At 41.6% G+C, this 21,332-nt stretch overlaps 2 protein-coding genes across 5 annotated transcripts in view; both read left to right on the plus strand.

Moving 5' to 3' along the window:
- The window catches only part of BEND5 (BEN domain containing 5), a 37,942-nt gene extending 25,817 nt beyond the window's left edge, over positions 1–12,125 (plus strand). For all 4 annotated transcript variants that reach the window (XM_077824399.1, XM_077824401.1, XM_077824402.1 and 1 more), the window contains 3 exons: positions 817–965; positions 6,910–7,123; positions 11,931–12,125. In XM_077824399.1, the coding sequence (XP_077680525.1) occupies positions 817–965; positions 6,910–7,123; positions 11,931–12,088 (521 nt within the window). In that variant the 3' untranslated portion in view covers positions 12,089–12,125. The remainder of the gene's footprint in view (positions 1–816; positions 966–6,909; positions 7,124–11,930) is intronic.
- AGBL4 (AGBL carboxypeptidase 4) overlaps positions 1–21,332 on the plus strand; it is a 1,373,421-nt gene that overhangs the window by 889,604 nt on the left and 462,485 nt on the right. The gene's annotated exons all lie outside the window — the stretch shown is intronic.

Below are 21,332 nucleotides of genomic sequence, written 5' to 3' on the forward strand. Positions count from 1 at the left end.
ACAGTTCTAATGAATGAAATTATAAAATCCAATTCACAAATTGTATTGTTTGACCCTTTTAGAATAACTTTGTAGTAGCTGATCTGGGGGGGCGGGGGAGGGGATTCTGAAAAGCTGGTGTCATTGATAGTTAATTAATCTTCCTTAGAAACCTCAAACATCTGCTTAGCAATCTTCCATTGTTTAAATTGTGCTTAATTTTTGTTGATTACATTAAAATATAAATCAGGGTAACTGATCGGACAATCAAAATTCTAATGTATGTTGTGTTAACACTTAGATGTTCCTTAAATTCAAGGCATTTTAGCATAAGTATCACAAGTCCATTCACTTAATTGTACCATTTCTGTTCATTCTTATTTTACATACCCCTATTTAAAGAATGTTTTAAATATTTTTACTTTTTTCCATGAAAAAGTATAGATCGCATATAACTGTCCAAGTAACTATACAGTAATTCTAATTTGAAGGATAACTGTTACCACCTCTGGTTTATATGTTCAACTCAGTTTCATTATCATTCATTTGAGTACAAGTTATGGCTACCTCACCTATATTCTTTGAACTGTCCATACACACAATTATTTTTTAGCATGATTCTTTAGCATTAAGTGTTTAAAGCAGGAATGGGTAAGAGCCTGAGTTCTTACCCCGATTTTATTGGGGACTGTTCAGATGAAGGGTTTTGCTTTGGATCCGTTTCCATTCTAAAACAAACATGACTAATGCGGTGGTCTATGCTGACCATTGGTCAGTAAAATGATTGAGTTCATGTTCTTTGGGATAGCAGACAAATCTCTTTTCTCAACTGTGTAGGTCCTGCCATTGAACTTGAAAAAGGAAAACCAGAATCCATTGAGCCTGAGCCTGAGATACAGAAAACATTCAGTGAGGAAGCGAATACATCAACATACTATCCTGCCCCTGTTCCAGTAATGGACAAGTATATTCTCGAGAACGGAAAGGTATTTGAAACTAAATACTTTATAAATAGTCTTTAACTGTTCTTCAGGTGGATTTCATACCAAACTTTCATGACATTAGAGTCTTTGCTGTAAGCTACTATTGTGTTTAGTGTTTTCCTAAATTTTCACAAAGTACAATAGTATCCGTATAATAAGATTACAGGAACATCAATCACTGTGTGTGTCACTCTGAAGCTTATGTCTGTAGAGTTGGTAGGAAATAATGGAAATAGCTACAAACATGGTTGGTGGCCCTTTTTTTATTCAGAATATCCTCAGGATGAATCATCATTGGGTATTGTGATCTGTTACCATCCAGTTTTTAAATTTACAGCCATTTTGACTTGACAGATTACACCTACAGCTATAGAAAAGCATGTATCTATGGCATGCCAAAAGTTCTAAGATCACTGTGACCAATTGCCTCCTTTACAGCCAAGTTGAATGCAACAGTTTCACTAGTTGTATGAGGGGGACACTGGATTTTGGCAACTGCCACCTGCACAAAACACAAATCTCTCAGTGCAACCTTCTCTAGACACACATCAACACGACCACCGCCACACACTGCAGTCAGCACACACAGTAACCCCAAACATGCCTCACCACAACATATACCCTTCATTCACAATGTGTACAAATTCACATTTCTTCCTGCACAACACAACAGAACCCCCCATTCAACAGCACAATCAGCACACACCACAACTCCAAACATTTGAGTATCTAAAATGTTTGTTGAGCCTGTGTGAAAACAAGTACAAACATGGTTAAGAGCGCTTGTTGTTCACAAGGTTCTGTCATCACTGGAGGTTCATGACTTGTTACTGTCCAATTTTTAAGTTCTCAGCCATTTTCAGCCTTTTTACATTTATGACTTTACGAATTACACCTGTGTGACAGCATGGGATTGCAGGTACTAATCCCTAAGTAATAGACAGTTATACAAATATGTACCATATTTGAAACTGATAGTTGGTGGTAAGATCAATGCTACTTTGAAGTGAATGCACACAGTCAATATACGGAAAAGGACACAATGAATAAACTTAAGTGTTTACATAAATCCACTGGAATTATACCATACTCAGCAGATCCCCATTCCTGGGATGTGTATGCAGTCAGTGCCACAATTGGAGAACCTCTGGAAAGCAATATCCACATCAGGCTCCACCACGGTCCTTTTAGCTACCAAATATTATTTCATATAGTTACAGTGGCAGAAAAACATAGCACATTCCATTTCACCTTAAAATCAACATTACACAATTGATTGCATCTGGTTTTTGACACGTCCCTTGAATATGAAGTTAAAATAATAATTCATTGTTCTGTATTTTAACAGAGATATCTAAACACTTAGTTTGTTGGGATTTAGATTGTTGTAACCATTTTAAAACAATTGATACATTTTGGTGACACACTTAAGGTGGCTAATTTTTAACATTTTCACTAATTTATGCAATTCTTTTTAACCTGAACTGCAGTGGAGTTGTAGAAAGGCTGTTTTACAAACTTCACACTGTGTGGTATTGGATGTGATCATGGTACGATTCTCACTCATGTCAGAGAAACTCTTCTCTATCCCAAAAGAGAGGACAGCATTACAAAAAAAATTAAAGATGAGCCTGTGGCATTCATGAAAAATGTTGATCTAAGGTGTGTGTTAGTCAGATACATTGTTCATGTTGTCATGGTTACTAAAGTATTCTGTTCTTTGTTTTTGTTCTTGGAGGTTGATCCTGTGCTCGGTGATTTCAGTGGCAAAGCTCCCATTGCCTTCACCAGGCAAAGGATCTTACACTTTGTGTCTGTCATCTAAAGATCACAAAATACTTACAAAAAATTGATTTCATTAGGCCTCACAGCACTACCTCTGAGAGTAGTAGATAAGTATTATCATGCCCATTTTACAGAAGGGTAAAACGAGGGTGGGGGAATAAGTTGCTTGCATAAAAATATACAGCAAGTTAGTAACAGCTGGAAATTATAAAAGAGAAACAGGATTCCTGTGGTCAAGTGGCCTGCTATAACCACAGACATCTATTTGATACCAACAATAACATTTCCTTCAAATAAATGAAAAGCTTTCAAAGAATGGAGACTGTTTGAAACATGAATCTTTAAAAAACGTTTGTTATAACAGGCTATTTTAAAATATTTTAAGTAAAAACTAGTGAGTTACATGATGTACTTAAGGCCTAGAAAGAGACTAAGGTATCTGTGCATGTTTATATGGAGTAGCTCGCTATACCATGGAATACATTATACTTAGCTTTTTGGTAAAATGGAGCATTCAGCTTTCTGGTTTTCACTTAGTAGTCAAACCCAGAATTCAGCACTTCAGAGTGCTACTGATTTTTTGTTTTAAATCTCCTTGAAATATTCTTAACAACTACGTTGTGTTTTTTATTTAGAGGTATTTGTATTTTAGTCTTGGAAAGTCCAAAATCATCCTGATTTCTGAGTGCTGGCTGCTGCACTCAGAAATCAGGATGAATGGAGTTGTTTTACAGAGTATGGGGATGGAGCCAAAAGAAAATACTTTAAAATAAATAAATAAAATAAAGTAATTAAATAGAGACTGATCAGAGTGGAGAGAGGGAAGTAATTGCATATTGAGGATTATGTAACTTGTTTGTCTGTCTATCTGGTTTTTTCACCTATGTAGTAACATTCTTTAAAATATCTGGTGATGAAAGGAATATTTTTATGCATGACTATTTAAAAAAACAAACTATAATCTGCCTTTTTCAGTTTTATCTCTGTCTAAAGAAATTATATACAGAAGAGGCAATTTGCTTTGTGTTCATCATACTTTCAGGAAAAGTAGACTCTTTACTTGATTGCCACATGGCAATCGGTAACTAGAACATTAATATTTCTACAGTTAAGGTTTTAAACAATGTTACTTAAGGACACTGTGAAGGGACTGTCATCTCTTGATTGCCTCCTTACAGCTGGGTGCGGTATTTACTCTTGGGGGAATTCTGCGCATCTGCGGACACACACAATTCATCTGTCTCGCATAATTTTGTATTTTCCCGCATAAAAACATTTTGCCTAAGTGCTGCAGTTCTGCCTTTTGCCCACCAGAGGCTGCTGTGGCGCTAGAACAGGCAGCATGAACGCAGCTGGCTGTCCTGGCACCACAGCAGCTTCTGGTGGGCAAAAGGCAGAACTGCAGTATTTCTGGGCCAGAATCTTTTTTTTATGCGGGAAAACACAAAATTCTGTGCCTAGTGCTGCGGAATTGCCCCCGGAGTAGAGTTCATAACAGCACCCTGAACAGAGTGGGGCACAAAGCGCTGCTGTGGGGTTCAGAATAGCTATGGGGAGCGGGGGAGACACAGACTGGAGCATGGGCTCAGGAGCTAGTGGGGATTGGAAGGGGGCTGCAGAGACCCATGAGGATGAGGGATGCATGGAGGGGGCAGATGTGCCTGACTGAATGTGAGAGGCTTGGGGTCAGCCAGGATCTGCATGGAGGAGGCTTCCCAACATCCTAACAATTCCCCCTCCCCAAGAAAAACCTCCCACCCACACCCAACACCCTCCAGATTCACTCCTAGGCTCCTTCCCTCTCCCTCAGCTCTTCTGTTACCCCTGACTCCCCCAAGCCTTTGCATTGCTTCTGACAGGTGCAGGAAATACGGTTCTGTATTGTAATTTAAATGTATTGCACAAGGTTCTGTATTAATATGCCTAGTAAGGAATCTATTTGTCCAAAAAAAAAAAAATCTTTTTTTTCTCTCTGCATTGTTAGACATACTTGCTGACAGATATTTTGAAATAAATTACCAAAATAATTGTAACTGGCATGATTATATTGTGTTATTTTGACAAATAAAATATACAGAATTTTGCAGAATTTTCAAATGTGTGCAGAATTTTTAATTTTTTGGTGCGGAATTCCCCCAGGAGTAGGTATTGCAGTCCTTCTCTCATCCCTGGTGTCTTCTGCAGTCTTCCAGCCAGCCAGTCGTGGTGGGTCTTCGTGAATTGGCCAGAGGGCCAAGCCATGGAAGTCCAAATGAACCCCTTCTGGGGTATTAAAGAGTCCAATAAATAAACGGTCTATTTGTCCTTGCTGGGGTCGTCAGCCCCATCTCAGGGGCCCTTTAAATTCAGCCTTTTGTTCAGGCTCATAAATTAGCTCCATTCTCTCCTTGGGGTTTATACCACTTTACCTGTGGCCAGTAGAGGAACCTGGGCCCACCCGCTACTCTGAGTTCCAACCGAGGGACTATACACAGTGGCCACATGCTGTTTGATTTAATTTTTTCTGCTTCTTTCCTTGGTGTTTTCCCACCTGGGTCCTTTAGCTTTACCCTTATCTCGGGTCCTCTCTCTCTCCCTCCATTCAAAGCAAGCTGTGCAAAACACAGTCAGAAAACAAACTCGGGCTATTCTTCAGGTTCCTTTGGCCAGGACTGCTAAGGCCTGGCAGCTCCTTTTATTTCGGTCATCAGGGCCTTGGTTGGCTGTTGCTTGCCTTTCTAGCTTTTAGAGGACCAGGTCTCTCTGGTTTCCAAAATGGCCACTCTGGAGACTCCTCTGTGGGCAAGGTTGAAAGACCTACCTTTGCTGCTCTTTTCATTTAAGCTTGTTGCTACTTGGGACCGGGTGTAGTAGGATCACAGGGCTCCCAGGAGGGAGCCACAAAGGCCAAATACACCATATCACAGACACTGTTATAATAAAAATGGTTTTCAGGCAATAGCTTGCAGTCCTAACTCAGGAAAAACTCCAGTTAAAGTCATTGAGAATTTTTATTGAACAGAGACTCAGAAATTGGACCTATGTAATTTAAAAATGTCTTTGCCCAATTTTCAGTGAACGTAATGAGAGTGTTCACATGTATAAAGTCACTCATTTATGTGTGAGGTGTGCAATGCAGATCTTTTATCTGATAACGTAGATAACATTTTAGATAATTGAACATGAAAGATGTAAAAAATCAAACTTAATTTTACTGTTAGACTATTTATTTTCCTTTTTTCCTTCTTCCTTCCCTTTTCCTTTAACAGTATTACAGAAATATTGTTGCATTTCTCCATAATAGTAGTTCAGTTGTAGCTATTAGGAATGGACAAACTTCACTGATGGAATTAGGTTTTGTGAAGCTTGCAAGCAGCCCTTTGGGTTCAAAGGGTTAACAATTAATTGGAGTGCTGGATTTCCCCAACCACCACCCTTGTAATTTAAACAGGGGGGCCTAATTCAGCTCCAATTGAAGTCAACATGAGGTTTATCACAGACTTCAATGGGACCAGAATTTGGTCATAGAGTCATAGAATATCAGGGTTAGAAGGGACCTCAGGAGGTCATCTAGTCCAACCCCCTGCTCAAAGCAGGACCAATCCCCAATTTTTGCCCCAGATCCCTAAATGGCCCCCTCAAGGATTGAACTCACAACCCTGGGTTTAGCAGGCCAATGCTCAAACCACTCAACCACTCCCAAAGGTCCATTGTGTGCATCCCTCCCCGCCACCTCCCACAGCATGATTTGAATAAATTCTGTTCTCCTGGCAAAAGGGAAGCCTGTGCTGTGTACTAAGAGTAGGACTTTTTTCCTTGCCCCAAAATTAGGCTGGCACAAGTGATTGGCTTGAATACAGTGCATATAGCGAGTACTAGATATACTTGCTCATTATAATTTTTCTCTGTCCTATTTCTGGTCCTTTTATCATAGTCTTTCAGGACAGAGACTATGGGGGAAAAAAGTTAAGAGTAAAAGAACTGGAAAAGCAGAGGAAAGTGAAACACACGATGTAAGCGTTTGACTCAAACTTACTGACCCACAATGTTGGGCAGGGTTCAAAACTAGGCAAACTGAATTTGCTTAGTCTTAATTACTATTATTATAGTATGTAATACTAGTGTTCGTACAGTACTTGTGTACCATAGATGTTAAGTTGTTTGTTTTATTACTACCTTCTAGGTCCATCTGGGCAGTGGAATCTGGGTAGATGAGGAGAAATGGCACCAGCTGCAAGTAACGCAAGGAGATTCAAAGTATACAAAAAACCTAGCTGTAATGATTTGGGGAACAGATGTTCTCAAGAACAGAAGCGTCACAGGAGTTGCAACCAAAAAAAAGAAAGATGCAGTTCCCAAGCCACCTCTCTCACCTCACAAATTAAGCATTGTCAGAGGTAGGTTACTTGAAAACTAGGTTCCTGCTGTGGAGTTTAAACATTAATCAGCTAGATGAAAAATGCTTCTATCTTATGTAAAATTCATCCACTTAAAAACTAAAATAAAAGTTACTGTTGCAACACACACTACTCCCCTCCCAAAAACAGACACTTGCTTGAATAGCCAGACCCAGTGCAGTCCTTCGAGGGCCCAGTGCTACAAGATGACTTTGGTGGGGTTCAGGGTGCTCATCATGTCAAAGCAGGCATTTGCAGGATAGGCCCCAAATGAGCTTTGCAGACAGTACTCTCTGTTGGAATTTGTTGATAACTTACTGATGTTTTGTAATGCATGTATCACTTTTGACAAGCACTGGAATAACTTTACAACATTACAGCTATCCATTGGGAGAGAGCCTTTCATTTCTCCCATCTCTAAGATACAACTCCCTCTGGGGTGGGGCACAGAAGCCATTATTATAACATCTGTACAAATCTTCATCTCCCCCTTCCAAAAACAGATGTATAACAGCTTTTCCATTTGAACCAAAGTGAAGTTAGATGGGTAGAAATCAATTTCTGTTCCTAAGTTGGAATTTGAGCAAGAAATGTAGATCAGTGACCCTAACTGGGCAAGAAGGATTGTGATGAGACCTTGAATAACCACGAGCAAGCATCCCATGTGCAAGGTGCTGAAAGAGTCAGAACAGTGGTTGTCCTTTATTTTAAGTGACTAATAAAGTTCAATCTTTTTGTATCATCATGCTTGCATTTTACACTGTCACTTCTAATAGTCGTCTTTGGTTCTACAGAGTCCTCTCTGTTAGAACTGAGCCAATTCTGCATGGAATTTTTATCAAGAGTGGGGTGTTAGCCTCTGCATTCTGCCTCCTAAAGCTCCTTGTGCAGTTTCAGTGGGATATTATTCTAAATTGCTGTGTAGGGTTCCTGCGAGCTGTATTAAATAGCGGCTGTATTCCAAATCAAACGTGGCTGTATTTTGGAAGCAGGAAATATAATTTCTGTATGTATAGGTTATAAAGTGATCTTATTTCCAATTCCCTCATCCCAACTCACTCCTGTAATTAGTCATGCTCATTTCTTGTGCCTTGTCCTTCAATTGGATAATAAGAATTTTGGGGCAGGGGACCATGCTTTCTTCTGTATGTTCAGTGCCTTGCTAAAGGAGCTCCATTTCTGGTGGGTGACTCTTGGTGCTACCACAGCACCACTAGTAAAGGAGTGTGACATAATATTCTGGTTGTAGCTATGACTGTCGCTCACCAGCTTCTACTAGCAATAATTGGGTAAATCTCTCCAGGAGAAATGAATGGTCACTTCAAAAAAGTAATGGTTCCTGTAGATGATTAAAGCAGACTTTTTTATAGGTAACTGGTGATAGGGTGTGGAGTTCTGCTTGTTGGCTATTACTTAGTGGGTTTTTTTCCCTCCACCAAATCACTGTATGAAGACTACCGTAGAATACAAACAGGGCCGCCACCACCCTGGACCCCTGCTGCGGGGTTTCCCTGGACCCTTTGAGGCTGGCCAGCAAACTCTGACCCTCACCCTGTGGAGCCACGTGGCTACCCAGACCCTTGCTGCACACCTGCCCTGACCCCAGACCCTCACCATGGGGCTGGCTGCCTGCGGCAGCCCACCCTGGACCCCACGAGGCTGGGTGGGGCCAGCCAGCTGCCCTGACTCCAGACCCCTGCTGTCTGGCCCCCGACCCCGCCACATGGCTAGCTGCCCGGACCCCTGTAGCAGGGCTGGCTGTGGCCCACCCTGAGGGGCGGGCTGACTGCAGACCCCTGCCATGTAGCTGCCCTGGGCCCTGTGGGGCTGGCTGTCTGGCAGACCCAGACCCCCACCATGTGAGCCGCACAGCTGCCCCAAGCCTGGACTGCCGGTGCAGGCCCGGCTACCCCCATCCCCAATCCCGACTGTGGGGATGACTTCTGCAGCCTACCCCAGACCCTGCGAGGCTGGATGGCCCCTGCGCAGCTGCCCTGACCCCGGAACCCCGCCATGCAGGGCTGTGGGGCTGCTTGCCCTGGACCCCTGCTGCATGGCTGCCTCGGAGCCCGCAGGGCCAGCTGCCCGCCCTGGATCCTCGCCACGTGGCTGCCCCGGATCCTGGACCCCACCGCAGGGATGCCCCGACTCCCGGAGCCGACTGCCTGCCCCAGACCCTGCCATGTGGGTGGGCTGGCTGCCCTGGCCCGCCTGCGACCTTGTAGGGCCGGCCAGCTGCCCAGACCCCCACTGAGCAGCTGCCCCAGATCCTGCAGCTCACAGGACTGGGCAGCTGCCCTGGACCCTGGGTCCCCAAACCTTGGGGCCAGTGAGAGCCCCAGATCCCTGACCCACAGGGTCAGCCACCAGCCCTGACCCCAGACTCCTGCCAGACGGGGTGGGCCAGCAGCCCTGACCCCACTGGGCAGCGTGGACACCTCTGCGCTGGGCAGTCAGAAACCTGGTGGCCCCGGTACGTTGGCAGTCATTAGCACAGAGCTTGGCCCACTGAGAACTGCTGCACTATAGACAGTCTCCCCATGCAGCCATTTATCTGCTGCCTGTGATGAGTGTAGGCAGCAGCAGGGGATGCCAGAGCAATTCTTCTGTTTGCAACATCAGGCAGTCTGTGGGCCTGATAGTTTTCTCTAAGTCAGGCTTCTCTGGTTTTCACCAGAATCAATAAGGTACTGCCAACTGATGCCTAGATCAGTCCCTGAAACTTTGAAATCGATTGGATGCAGTGTTCAAAAGTTATCACGCTACAGACACTGGAATGCTATGACACTGAGTGTAGGGCCTTGCTGTGCATGGCCAGTGACATGGGCTGTGCACCTAAACAAAAGAGTACAATTCTCTTTACACACCTGTGCAGACTACCTGAATCTCAGATCCAGGTGCGTAGGAGACAATGGGCTACTTGTCTACTTACACCCTCAACGTAGCTGGACGACAAGGAATGGGTGGACCCTGTCTCACTGATCAGTAGCTAAACCAGCAGCCTTATACCAGCTGTAAATTACTCCCCCCTTGTTGCCCTCAGAGTGGTGCACAGGAAGGAAGTAGAGGAAGAATTGTGGCTCATGGGGTATGTCTGAGTCACAATGGCTCCTAGGGCCACTTTTGAATTGGTACAACTTACACATTACCTCTTGCTCGGGGCATTGGTAAAGTCACAATATTGTCTGTATTTATGTGGCAGGTCCCTTGGGCAGAAACCACCTATTTGTTAGTAATAGTTCAGTGGTATACTACTGAAGTTTCTATAGTGATGTAATGTTCTGCCTTGAGCACAATGAATCTGTCAGCGTTTCAGTTAATTCCCCCACTGTTTGCCGCATTATTTCAAATCATATTTTACTGCATATTGGTATCCCAGCTATCAGTCTGCCTGCCAATTGATTTTATTTATTTAGTAATAGCCAATAAATTTTCCAATGAAGAGTTCATAAAATTCACATTGTTTCAGATGTTTTCACCATTTTCTAGTTCCAGAATAGCTTATTTAAAATACATTTTAAAAAGACAGAATTAGCTCTTAAGGTGGCTAACATCCCTTGCTGCTTAAAAATCCCTACAGTGTAATACATTATACAGAAGTTATAAAAAGTCTGATGCATGAGCACTGTTATAAACCTTGTTAATGCAAAATATAACCTTTTATAAAACTTCTGAGCAGCTTCAAAATCAAATACAAAGCATAAATACTTAATTTTCATAACTTTTGAATAAAACTTGTTAATTAAGCAATAATCTCTATCGCTTTCTAGTATATAAAGCAATAAATGGCTGCTAAAATTGATTACTAGCCAAAGCAAAGCAGAGATTGTTTAATCAATCCTGGAAGCTATTTATTACTAGTAGCCTACACAACAATAGAGATTATTTCAGTTATAAAACAAATAACAAAATGCATACCTGATTTTAAGGAGCTGAAAGTAGGGTGCTACCTCTCTAATTCATTGCAGAAAAACAGATTAGATCCTGCAACTTGCTAAATGCCATCTGGGGGTGGTGGAGTGTGGTCTGAGCTCCCACTGGCCTCAACTGACTTTGATTTTTTAATTAATTATTATTATTTATTTTGTATTTACATTCCAGTAGAGCGGAGCCTACAATATGCAAAGTACTGTACAACACCAGAGCAAGATGGTCTCCACCCCAATCTAGTAAACCAACAAAATACAAATGGTTGGGAAGAGATGTATAACCAAGATATAGCCATATTAATGTATACTACATAAATTTTTTTAAAATGTGAAATAAATGTCCCCTATCTCCTACTGCTTCTCCTCCTAACCACTATTATTTGGCTAATGTCTTGTAGGTGTGACGGTAGAAGTGACTTGAAGGAGGAAAGGGTAGTGGCCTGACAGATCATTTTCAGTAAGGGTGTTCCATGTCGTCTGGAAGAAAGCTCTAAGACTGTTCTGGGAGATGTGGACAAATGAAGGGGTTAAGGTTGGCATTGATGACAGAGAGGGTAGGAGTGACACCATATGAGTTTGGATTTACCCCCATTTCTACTCATGAGGCCAGTGCAATGTCATAACTTGTGAGCTTATTGTGCCCTACAAAGATTCAAATATGGCAAGCCTAAACTTGAGCCAGATAAAGGGGACCAAACCAATGAATCAGAGAACCCTTTTTTTGTACAATAGAACACTATATTAAAAAAATATACAAGTTGCTTATGAAGTGCTGGCTCTGTAGTACCTTGAGCATGTTTTATTTGCTGTAATTCCAGCACAGGGCTAATTTCTTTCCTTAAAAATAATAACTGCTGTTCTCTTACTTCTCTCCCCAGAATGTTTGTATGACAGAATAGCACAAGAAACTGTGGATGAAACTGAAATTGCACAGAGACTCTCCAAAGTCAACAAGTACATCTGTGAAAAAATCATGGATATCAATAAATCATGTAAAAATGAAGAAAGGAGGGAAGCAAAGTACAATTTGCAATAAATTTTGGATTTTTAATAAAGTCTTAGTGTTTTACTTATGTCGTCTTGATTTGTGTGGAATTTTTGCTGAGGCGATTAAACTGGCTTTTAGTGTGGATCTCATTCTGAAATGTTGATGTATTTTTAAGCAGTTTTGTAAAATGGCTAGATATGTAACCTGCTTTAAAGTGATTTCAGATACAGAATCATAAAAATGTAGGACTGAAAGGGCCCTTAGGTCCTCTACTGCAGTCTCCTGCACTGAGGCAAGGCTGAGTATTAGCTTGAGAAGCACTGTTCTAGATATCTGATGAGGGGGACCGGCAATTTTTTTTTCCAGTGTGCGCGCAGACTAGCAGCCGATGGCTCACGGACCGGCACCGGTCCACGGACCACCACTTGGAGTAGCACTGATCTAGAAGACTATCCCTGACAGGTGTTTATCTTAACCTCCACTGACTGAGATTCCACCACCTCCCTAGGTAATTTGTTCCAGTGATTAACTACTCTTACAGTTAGGAAGTTTTACCTAATGTATAACCTAAATCTCCCTTGCTGTAATTTAAGCCCATTACTTGTCCTGTCCTCAGTGGATAAGGAGAACAATTTATCACCCTCCTCTTCATAACGACTTTTACCTATTTGAAGACTTATCGTGTCCCCTCCTCAGACTTCTCTTTTCCAGACTAAACAAACGCAGTTTTTTCAGTCTTTCCCCATAGGTCATGTTTTCGAGAACTTTAATCATTTTCCCCCATCCCCCCTGGATTATCTCCAGTTTTTCCATATCTTTCTTGAAGTGAGGTGCCCAGAACTGGACACTATTCCAGAGCCTTATGAGTGCTGAGTAGAGTGGAAAAATTACTTCTTGTATCTTCCTTACAACACTCCGGCTAATGCATCCCAGAACGATGTTTGCTTTTTTTTTATCTTTATACACGTTATAAATGTACACTCGATGCCATTATCTAAATCATTAATGAAGATATTGACTCGAACCAGACTCAGCACAGATCCCTGCAGATCCGCACTCGATATGCCCTTCGAGCTCAAGTGTGAACTATTAACTGCTCTCTGAGTACAGTTTGTATGCACCTTACAGGAGGTTTGTCCAGGCTACATTTCCTTAGTTTGCTTATGAGAAGGTCATGTGAGACTATCAAAAGCCTTACTAAATAGTGGAAGTCCATTACCTAACGCATTAGTCCATTAAACAGTGAAAGCTCAAAGGAGAGTGAAACTCCCAGGTTGTTCCAATGCATTGCAACAAGCTGACTGCAGTTCTGTTTCGGTTGTGATTCTGCAACACTGACCTGTATTTTTGTTCCAGTGAAGTCTGTGGGATGCTACATGGACAAATCTCTATGCAGGATCTGGGCCATAGTAAACCTCTGCTTAAAGTGAAGTTCTGGTGGGAAAAAACTCTTTACTGTAAGAAAGTTTCACTGTACTTTACAGTGTGCTTTCCTGGAACTGCCTATAAATTTGCTTGCTTTTATGATCTTTTGTTTCTATTTTAATATATTTGCTCTAGAGCAGCTGAACAGTGCGTCCTTATAACTTACCTTGACCAACTAGGTCACCATTAGTTTCAGTTAAAAAAAACAAAACACTAAACTTTTCTCCAAGTTTTAGTATGTGAATGACTTGTAAACATTTCTAACAGGAACTCAACTGATGAGCTTTTCAGACATAAGGGAAACTTTCAGATAGAAAGTGTTATATTTATGCAACCTATTCAGAAGGTATGTGTTACAATTACTCTTGGAGCACTACATTCTTAATGGTATTTATATTTCTTTTCTGAACGTATAAAACAGTAATAGAGAATATAAAGATTCTGTATGCAAGAAAAATGTGTAATAGAAATATAAGATCATCTAGTACCAATTGTATTGAGTCCATAAATGAGCTATGGAAATATTTGAACACAAGCTTAAGCATCAAGAGAACTTATTTTCTGGATTGGAGTCGGTCAGGCTTATGGCACAAAATCAAAGAAATATTTGCTTGTGGCATGACTGAATGACCCCTTAATGGTTGTAACTGGATGAAATCAATGTCTTCTAGTGGGTCTTGTTTCATGCAAGGGATTTGGGAGTAGATGCTATAGAGAAAATAATTTAAATCCTGCAAATCCATAAACAACTGAACAATCTCTAGAAGATAAAGAGTGTCTGTCTCATAGCGCTTCTATAAAACTGTATTTACAAAAGTGTGGTTATCAATAATAGGTGTGCAGTGTTGGAGCTGGCAGCGGCAGGGTGTAAGGCCTTATCTACGCTGCCACTGTACAGCGCTGCAGCTTACTCAGGGGTGTGAAAAAACACCCACACACCTCAAGCGCTGCAGGTTTCAGCGCCGTAAAGTGGCAGTGCAGACAGTGCACCGGCACTGGGAGCTACTCCCCTCACGGAGGTGGGGTTTTTTTGGGCTGGTGCCGCAACTACACAGGAATGTTAAAGCGCTGCCGTGGCAGATAAATTCGTGGAGGATAGGTCCATCAATGGCTATTAGCCAGGATGGGCAGGAATGGTGTCCCTAGCCTCTGTTTGCCAGAAGCTGGGAATGAGTGACAGGGGATGGATCACTTGATTATCTGTTCTGTTCATTCCCTCCGGGGCACCCGACAGCGGCCACTGTGGGAAGACAGGATACTGGGCTAGATGGACCCTTGGTCTGACCCAGTAGGGCCATTCTTATGTAGTGAAGACATGGAAAGACATGATGGGTGAGGTAATACCTTTTATTGAACCAGTTTCTGTTGGTGAGAGAGACAAGCCTTTGAGCTACACAGAGCTCTTCTTCAGGTTTGGAAAGTAGGACAACTAAATGCAAGGTTGAACAGATAGGTTAGCATAAGTAAGCAGCACATATTGAAGTGACCATCCAAGGTGAAGTTGTCCCTTAACACTCCAGTAGTCATAGGATTAACAGGGGTTAGTGGGTTACAGATTGTTGTAATAAGCCATAAATACAGTATCTATTTAGACCATGATTTTTAGTGTCGAGCAAAGTTATGAATTTAAGCTCCCAGGCTTGTGTTTTCAATGTCTTGTGCAGGTTTCTGTTGAGCATGAGGACTGAGACGTCAGATATAGAGTGATGACTTTGTGAAAAGTATTCACCACAGATGATAGAGTGGGTTTTGGGTTTTTTTTTTTTTGTTTCTGTGTGTGTGTCCTTTTATCAGATTGTTCTGTAACCCACTAACTCCCCTTTTTGTCATGACTGCGGGAGTGTTAAGGGGCCACTTCACCTTGAATGGTCCCTTAGAATACTGCTAACTACTTATACATCCGATGAAGTGAGATGTAGCTCACGAAAGCTTATGCTCAAATAAATGTTAGTCTCTAAGGTGCCACAAGTCCTCCTTTTCTTTTTGCGAATACAGACTAACATGGCTGCTACTCTGAAACCTATGCTAAACTATGTGTTTGATCTTGTATTTAGCTGTGACACCCTGCATACCTTTCTCAGACTTAAAGAAAAGTTCTGCATAACTCGAAAGCTTGTCTCTCTCTCCAACAGAAATTGGTCCAATAAAAGACACCCACCTTGGTTATCAATAAGTCGTTAGTTCACTGATTTGAGTGTCAACACCCTTCCTTCCCCCAAAGTCTGCTTTTGGTAGTTTTGGGATGCTAACAACTTATCTTCCATTAAACACTTAAATACTGATAGGAATGAACACTATGGCTTAACCTATTGAAACTTTCTATATGTATTGGGATAATTTGAAAGCAGCATTGCAGGGATTCTTCTAGGGGATTTTAAGGAAAAAAATAGACAAATGATGCATGGTTCAGTGGATGCATTATAAACCAAAGTAATGCTGTATAGTGCCATAACAGCACTCATTTAAGTGCTTTGTTGGATCAGCGCCGAAGTATTTATAATTCATACATTCCGAGTGTTGAGCCCATTTCGTGTAATTCTCAAAAAGTTCTTCTGAAATACAAACAGAAAAATTCCAGTGCTTTTGTTGTCTTTAGAAGGGCAATAGTTATGAAGTGAGCTGTAGCTCACGAAAGCTTATGCTCAAATAAATTTGTTAGTCTCTAAGGTGCCACAAGTACTCCTTTTCTTTTTGCGGATACAGACTAACACGGCTGCTACTCTGAAACAGAAAAGGTATGGAACGAAGTATTAGCCTAAAAGCATCACTATTCCAGACAGGACTTAAATGCTTTCCTGAACTGGGGTGCTAGGTAGGAAAGAACTGTGTTTTTACTATCAACATATATAACTATTTCTTTTTTATTAAAGAGCAAAATAAAGATAAAGTTGAAGAAACAACTTGGAAACTGGGTTCCACATTTCTGGAAAATACTCATGAATTGATCTTTAAAAAGGCCATTTAGGCTTAGAGAAAATTTCTGTCATTCCCTCTCCCCTCTCTCTCTCTCTCTTTCCCCCTTCTTCCTGCTACCCACTGGAACTGTTAAACACTGTACTGCTAATATAATTCCATTGTAATGTTCTTTAATAATATGATAATTCTACTTTTCTTGAAAGATGAATATAGACTAAGCTTATTTGAGGCAATATTTCATGAAACCTGGGAGAAGTAGATTAGAACTGAATCAGAGATTCGGGGTCTAGTCTGTCTCCCCAAAAATCAGAGATTCAAAGTTTGTATGAATAACCAGCACCAGCATCCTAATAGAGCCTCTTCTAGACAGACTTAGCACATCAGACACCCTTCCTGCACATTGCTCAAGAATTCAAACTATTCAGAGAAGAGATCTCTCTGAAGATTTCAGTCCACCTCTCTGTGCCTACAGCATCTACCACCCTAGGTCCAAGGAGCTTTCTGCCACAAATGCATTAAAGCACCTGGATGATGCAAAGAGGTTCACTTCTAAAGTAAACACTGTGTGTATCACTGGGAACGGCTAGCTACGGTGGGTTGAGTTAAATTGTAAAGCTGGCATTTACAGTTAAATTAAAATCAATGCAAGTTTTGTTTAGGTTGACATTAAATAAGTTGGGCATCCTGAAGGCAGTACCTTCCAATAATGTGTTATATTTTTAATGCAATGCAGTTTTCTGGAAACAAGCTTTTCTAATAATGGACTGGTTTCATGCACATGGTAATTGGAACTCAGGGTATGGAAGGCTTTGTTGTGAACAGTAATCCTGTACAAACCATCCCTTTGATCAGTATCCATTCTTTACCTCTTCCTCTGAAACAGTATAAAGAACAGATAGGCTTTTCCCCACTTTATTTACTGTTTCAAGTAGGCAAAGCTGTCATGTGACTCTACAGAATTACCCACCAATGAAAAAGTATATATGTTTGAACTCCTAAATGAGGTACATTTTTCTGAATTAGAATGTTGATTGCTAGATTTACTGTGAATTTAATGTCAATATTTTTTTTTATTGCAGATACCAATCTAGTAAATGTGTTAACTCTCCCATAATCCAGCCCATCTTTGTGTGGTGTTCGTACCGTCAGTGTTGGTCTGCCATGTTGATTTCTAGTTTTTGCCAGACTAGTGCCTGCAAACTTTTTCCCAATCGCCATATATACTTGATGTTTTATAACACTCAAGCAGATGCAGTGGACACAGTTACAGAATTTTGACTGGAAATGATAGGATTTTATTAAACTCCATGGCAGCTCTAACATTCTAAGGTTAGTGCTGTGTTATCATTTGATAGTGTAAACTTGGATTTGTAAATATCAAAAGAAAAAGCACTTCAAAGGGACCAAGTTTTATATTATCCTGGAGATCAATGCATACTGTTTACCTTCTTTTCTTAAAGGGGGAACGGAGTACTATTGTTACATAAATGATCTCTGTTCTTTGTTGCCACATGTTACAAATTACAGCAGCAATATTCATGACCTGATCCATAATAAAGTGCCTCTGGCATTCTTGCAAAGGAGAAAGATTAGAGCTAACAAAGAGAGATTTATTTTCCATTAATGATAGTATAAAGGAAATGAGCTAGTATATTAGAGAATCCAAACAGATTTTAATACCTCACTCATTTATACAAAATACCTATCAACTCAATTAAAAAGAGAAGGGTGTGGGGGGGAAGCATTTGTCAGATCTGCCTGTTATAGACAGGTTTGGCTTTAGTAATGCTTTATGCAGATGGAGGATTTTTTTAATACAGTCAGTCTAGAATTCTTGTATTTATTTAGTCATGTGAAAGCAACTGTCAATTGAAGCAGCTTGTTATGTTGCATTTGGACAGCCAGTGAATGAAATGACTGTCAAATGAAAGTGCAGTTCCCCTGCAGGAAGTAATTTCATTGCACTGCAACTTTGATTCTGTATCTGACGGGATACCCGTGCTACTCCTTTCTTGTCTTAAGTGTCGATTGTTGTCCTATTGTAAGTTCTAAGTAGCAATAAATTGAGCTAGATTAAGTCCAGGGGGACTTTTTTCAGTGGGACTTAATAATGAGATTTCAAGATCATTAGACTATGATCAGCCAAAATGTGTGGACTTTCAAAAATAAAACTATTAAGCACAGATCACTGTTTAAAATAATGTTTGTCTTGACAAATTAACGGAGAGTGAGGACATTCTGAATTCATGCTGTCACATTAGCCTTACGCTCAATTGTATCTAAAAGGTGTTAATCTCATGTGCTAACAATATTCACCAATATTGGCTAGAATTAAATGAGTAGATGCAATGAACAAGCTGTGCTATTTTATAGTCTGCTCGTACCCTGTTTATATAACTTGGCATGGAACTCTGTCTCTTGGTCTGATCCGACTCCCATGAAAATCAATTGCAAAACTCCTGTTGACTTCAGTGGGGTAGGTAGGATCAAGCCATACGATGGAGAACTCTAGGGACTCTGTCACTTATCAAGGGCTGGTTTCAAGTCTCCATGTGCCAGCTGAAATTTTCTTCCTCTGCTGGGGTTGTATCAACCATAGCATAAACTTAACATGGTGGGGTGGGAGGGGGGTTTGCTGAATTTCTTTCTAGTTGTTCTTTGTAGTGTAATGTGACCTTATTATTCTGATGTTATGATCTCTTTAGCTCTGTATTGGAAACATTTAGTTTCTTTTAGACATTAAAAAATCACTTTCATTAGAGGCATATGTGGAAAAAGATTAAAAATGCAAAAATCCTGGTTTTCAAATATTTAAAAGTCCAATTTTGTGGGGGGTTGGGGGAAATTCTCATCAACCCCCAAGACTACTTTTGAATGAAAAACGTCAAACTAAAATTTGTTCACATAGGACAAATGCAAACATTTGCAAGTTTTCAGTGGGAGAGTGACCACATTTCAGAAATATCCTGGAAAATGCAATGTGTGGTTCCTCAGAATGGGTTGATGAAAGATTTCACATGAAACTATGAGTATATTTGTCACTTTTTTCATGCCTCTGATTTTCAAAGGCTTGGCTGTTATACACTACAAAGTTGGGTTTGCTTAATTAGTCTGTTAACTACCCTGTAAAATGATGGGGTCTAAATTAGCTGTTACCACTCAAGAAAGAGATCTTGGAGTCATTGTGGATAGTTCTCTGAAAACATCCACTCAGTGTACCATGGCAGTTAAAAAAGCAGTCAGAATGTTGGGAATCATTAGGAAAGGGATAGCTAATAAGACAGCAAATATCATATTGCCTCTATATAAATCCATGGTACACCCCAGCGGGGCGTGATAGAGGTCCATAAAATCATGACTGGTATGTATGGAGAAAGTAAATAAGGAAATAGTGGGGTTGCACTCACCTTTCACGAGCTCCCCCTGGCCAAGTGCATGTGTCTGCACTCTCTCTAGCTGTTGGTGGTGGGTCTTCACTGATTCAGCCCTCTGGCCAAGTCATACACAGTCTGTGAGATAAAAGCAACACAACCCCCTTTTGGGGTACAAGTCCAACAGGGGTCTCTCTTGGAGCCTTCTGTAACGTCTCTCTGTTTGTCCCTGCTCCAGAATAGAGCACTACCCCTGGGCTCCTTCCCTGGAGGCTGTGTCTTTGCCCTTTCAGGGCTTTTCTGGCCCCAGCTTTTCAACTGGGCCACTACAGTTCAGTCCCTCTTCTGGGGTGCCTCAAAGTCCAGGCCACTTTCCCAGGCTGGTGGGGGAGCCCAAGGCCCACCCTCTACTCCAGGTCCCAGCCCAGGGACTCTCTAGATAGCAGCCATTCGCAATGTCCCTTTAAGTAGACTGCATTGCTACTCTAATTCCCTGGGCCACTTCCCCATGGCTCCTGCACATTCTTCACCCTTACAAGATCCTTGTTCTTGTGGAGTCCCAATAGCCAGTCTAAAGCACCATCCACTCTCCTCCAGCTCTGGCAAGGAACTGAACTTACTTTGGCCCTGCAACTCTTCTGATACTGACATGCTGGGCCCTGAGTGGTTGCTTCCCACACAGCTGCTCTAGGTAGCTTGGAGGACTTCTCTTTTGCCCTTTCTTGGGGTGAGCTGTGGCAGGGCCACAAGGCCTCCAGCAGGAGGCCTCAGGGCCTAGACCACCCCGTCACAGGAAGTGTTATTTCCTCCTCCTCATAACACACGAACTAGGGGTCACCAAATGAAATTAATAGGCAGCAGGTTTAAAACAAACCAAGGGATATATTTTTTCACAAAACGCACAGTCAACCTGTGGAACTCCTTGCTAGAGGGTGTTGTGAAGGCCAAGACTATAACAGGGTAGATGAGGCTTTCTTCCGGCAGCTCACGGAAGCTACTAGATCGCATGCCCTGATTCTCATGGGTGACTTTAATTTTCCTGATATCTGCTGGGAGAGCAATACAGCGGTGCATAGACAATCCAGGAAGTTTTTGGAAAGAGTAGGGGACAATTTCGTGGCGCAAGTGCTAGAGGAGCCAACTAGGGGGGGCACTTTTCTTGACCTGCTGCTCACAAACCGGGTAGAATTAGTGGGGGAAGCAAAAGTGGATGGGAATCTGGGAGGCAGTGACCATGAGTTGGTTGAGTTCAGGATCCTGACGCAGGGAAGAAAGGTAAGCAGCAGGATACGGACCCTGGACTTCAGGAAAGCAGACTTCGACTCCCTCAGGGAACGGATGGCCAGGATCCCCTGGGGGACTAACTTGAAGGGGAAAGGAGTCCAGGAGAGCTGGCTGTATTTCAAGGAATCCCTGTTGAGGTTACAGGGACAAACCATCCCGATGAGTCGAAAGAATAGTAAATATGGCAGGCGACCAGCTTGGCTTAATGGTGAAATCCTAGCGGATCTTAAACATAAAAAAGAAGCTTACAAGAAGTGGAAGGTTGGACATATGACCAGGGAAGAGTATAAAAATAT

The sequence above is a fragment of the Eretmochelys imbricata genome, chromosome 8, assembly GCF_965152235.1.
Source record: "Eretmochelys imbricata isolate rEreImb1 chromosome 8, rEreImb1.hap1, whole genome shotgun sequence".
In the NCBI taxonomy this organism is placed as follows: Eukaryota; Metazoa; Chordata; order Testudines; family Cheloniidae; genus Eretmochelys; species Eretmochelys imbricata.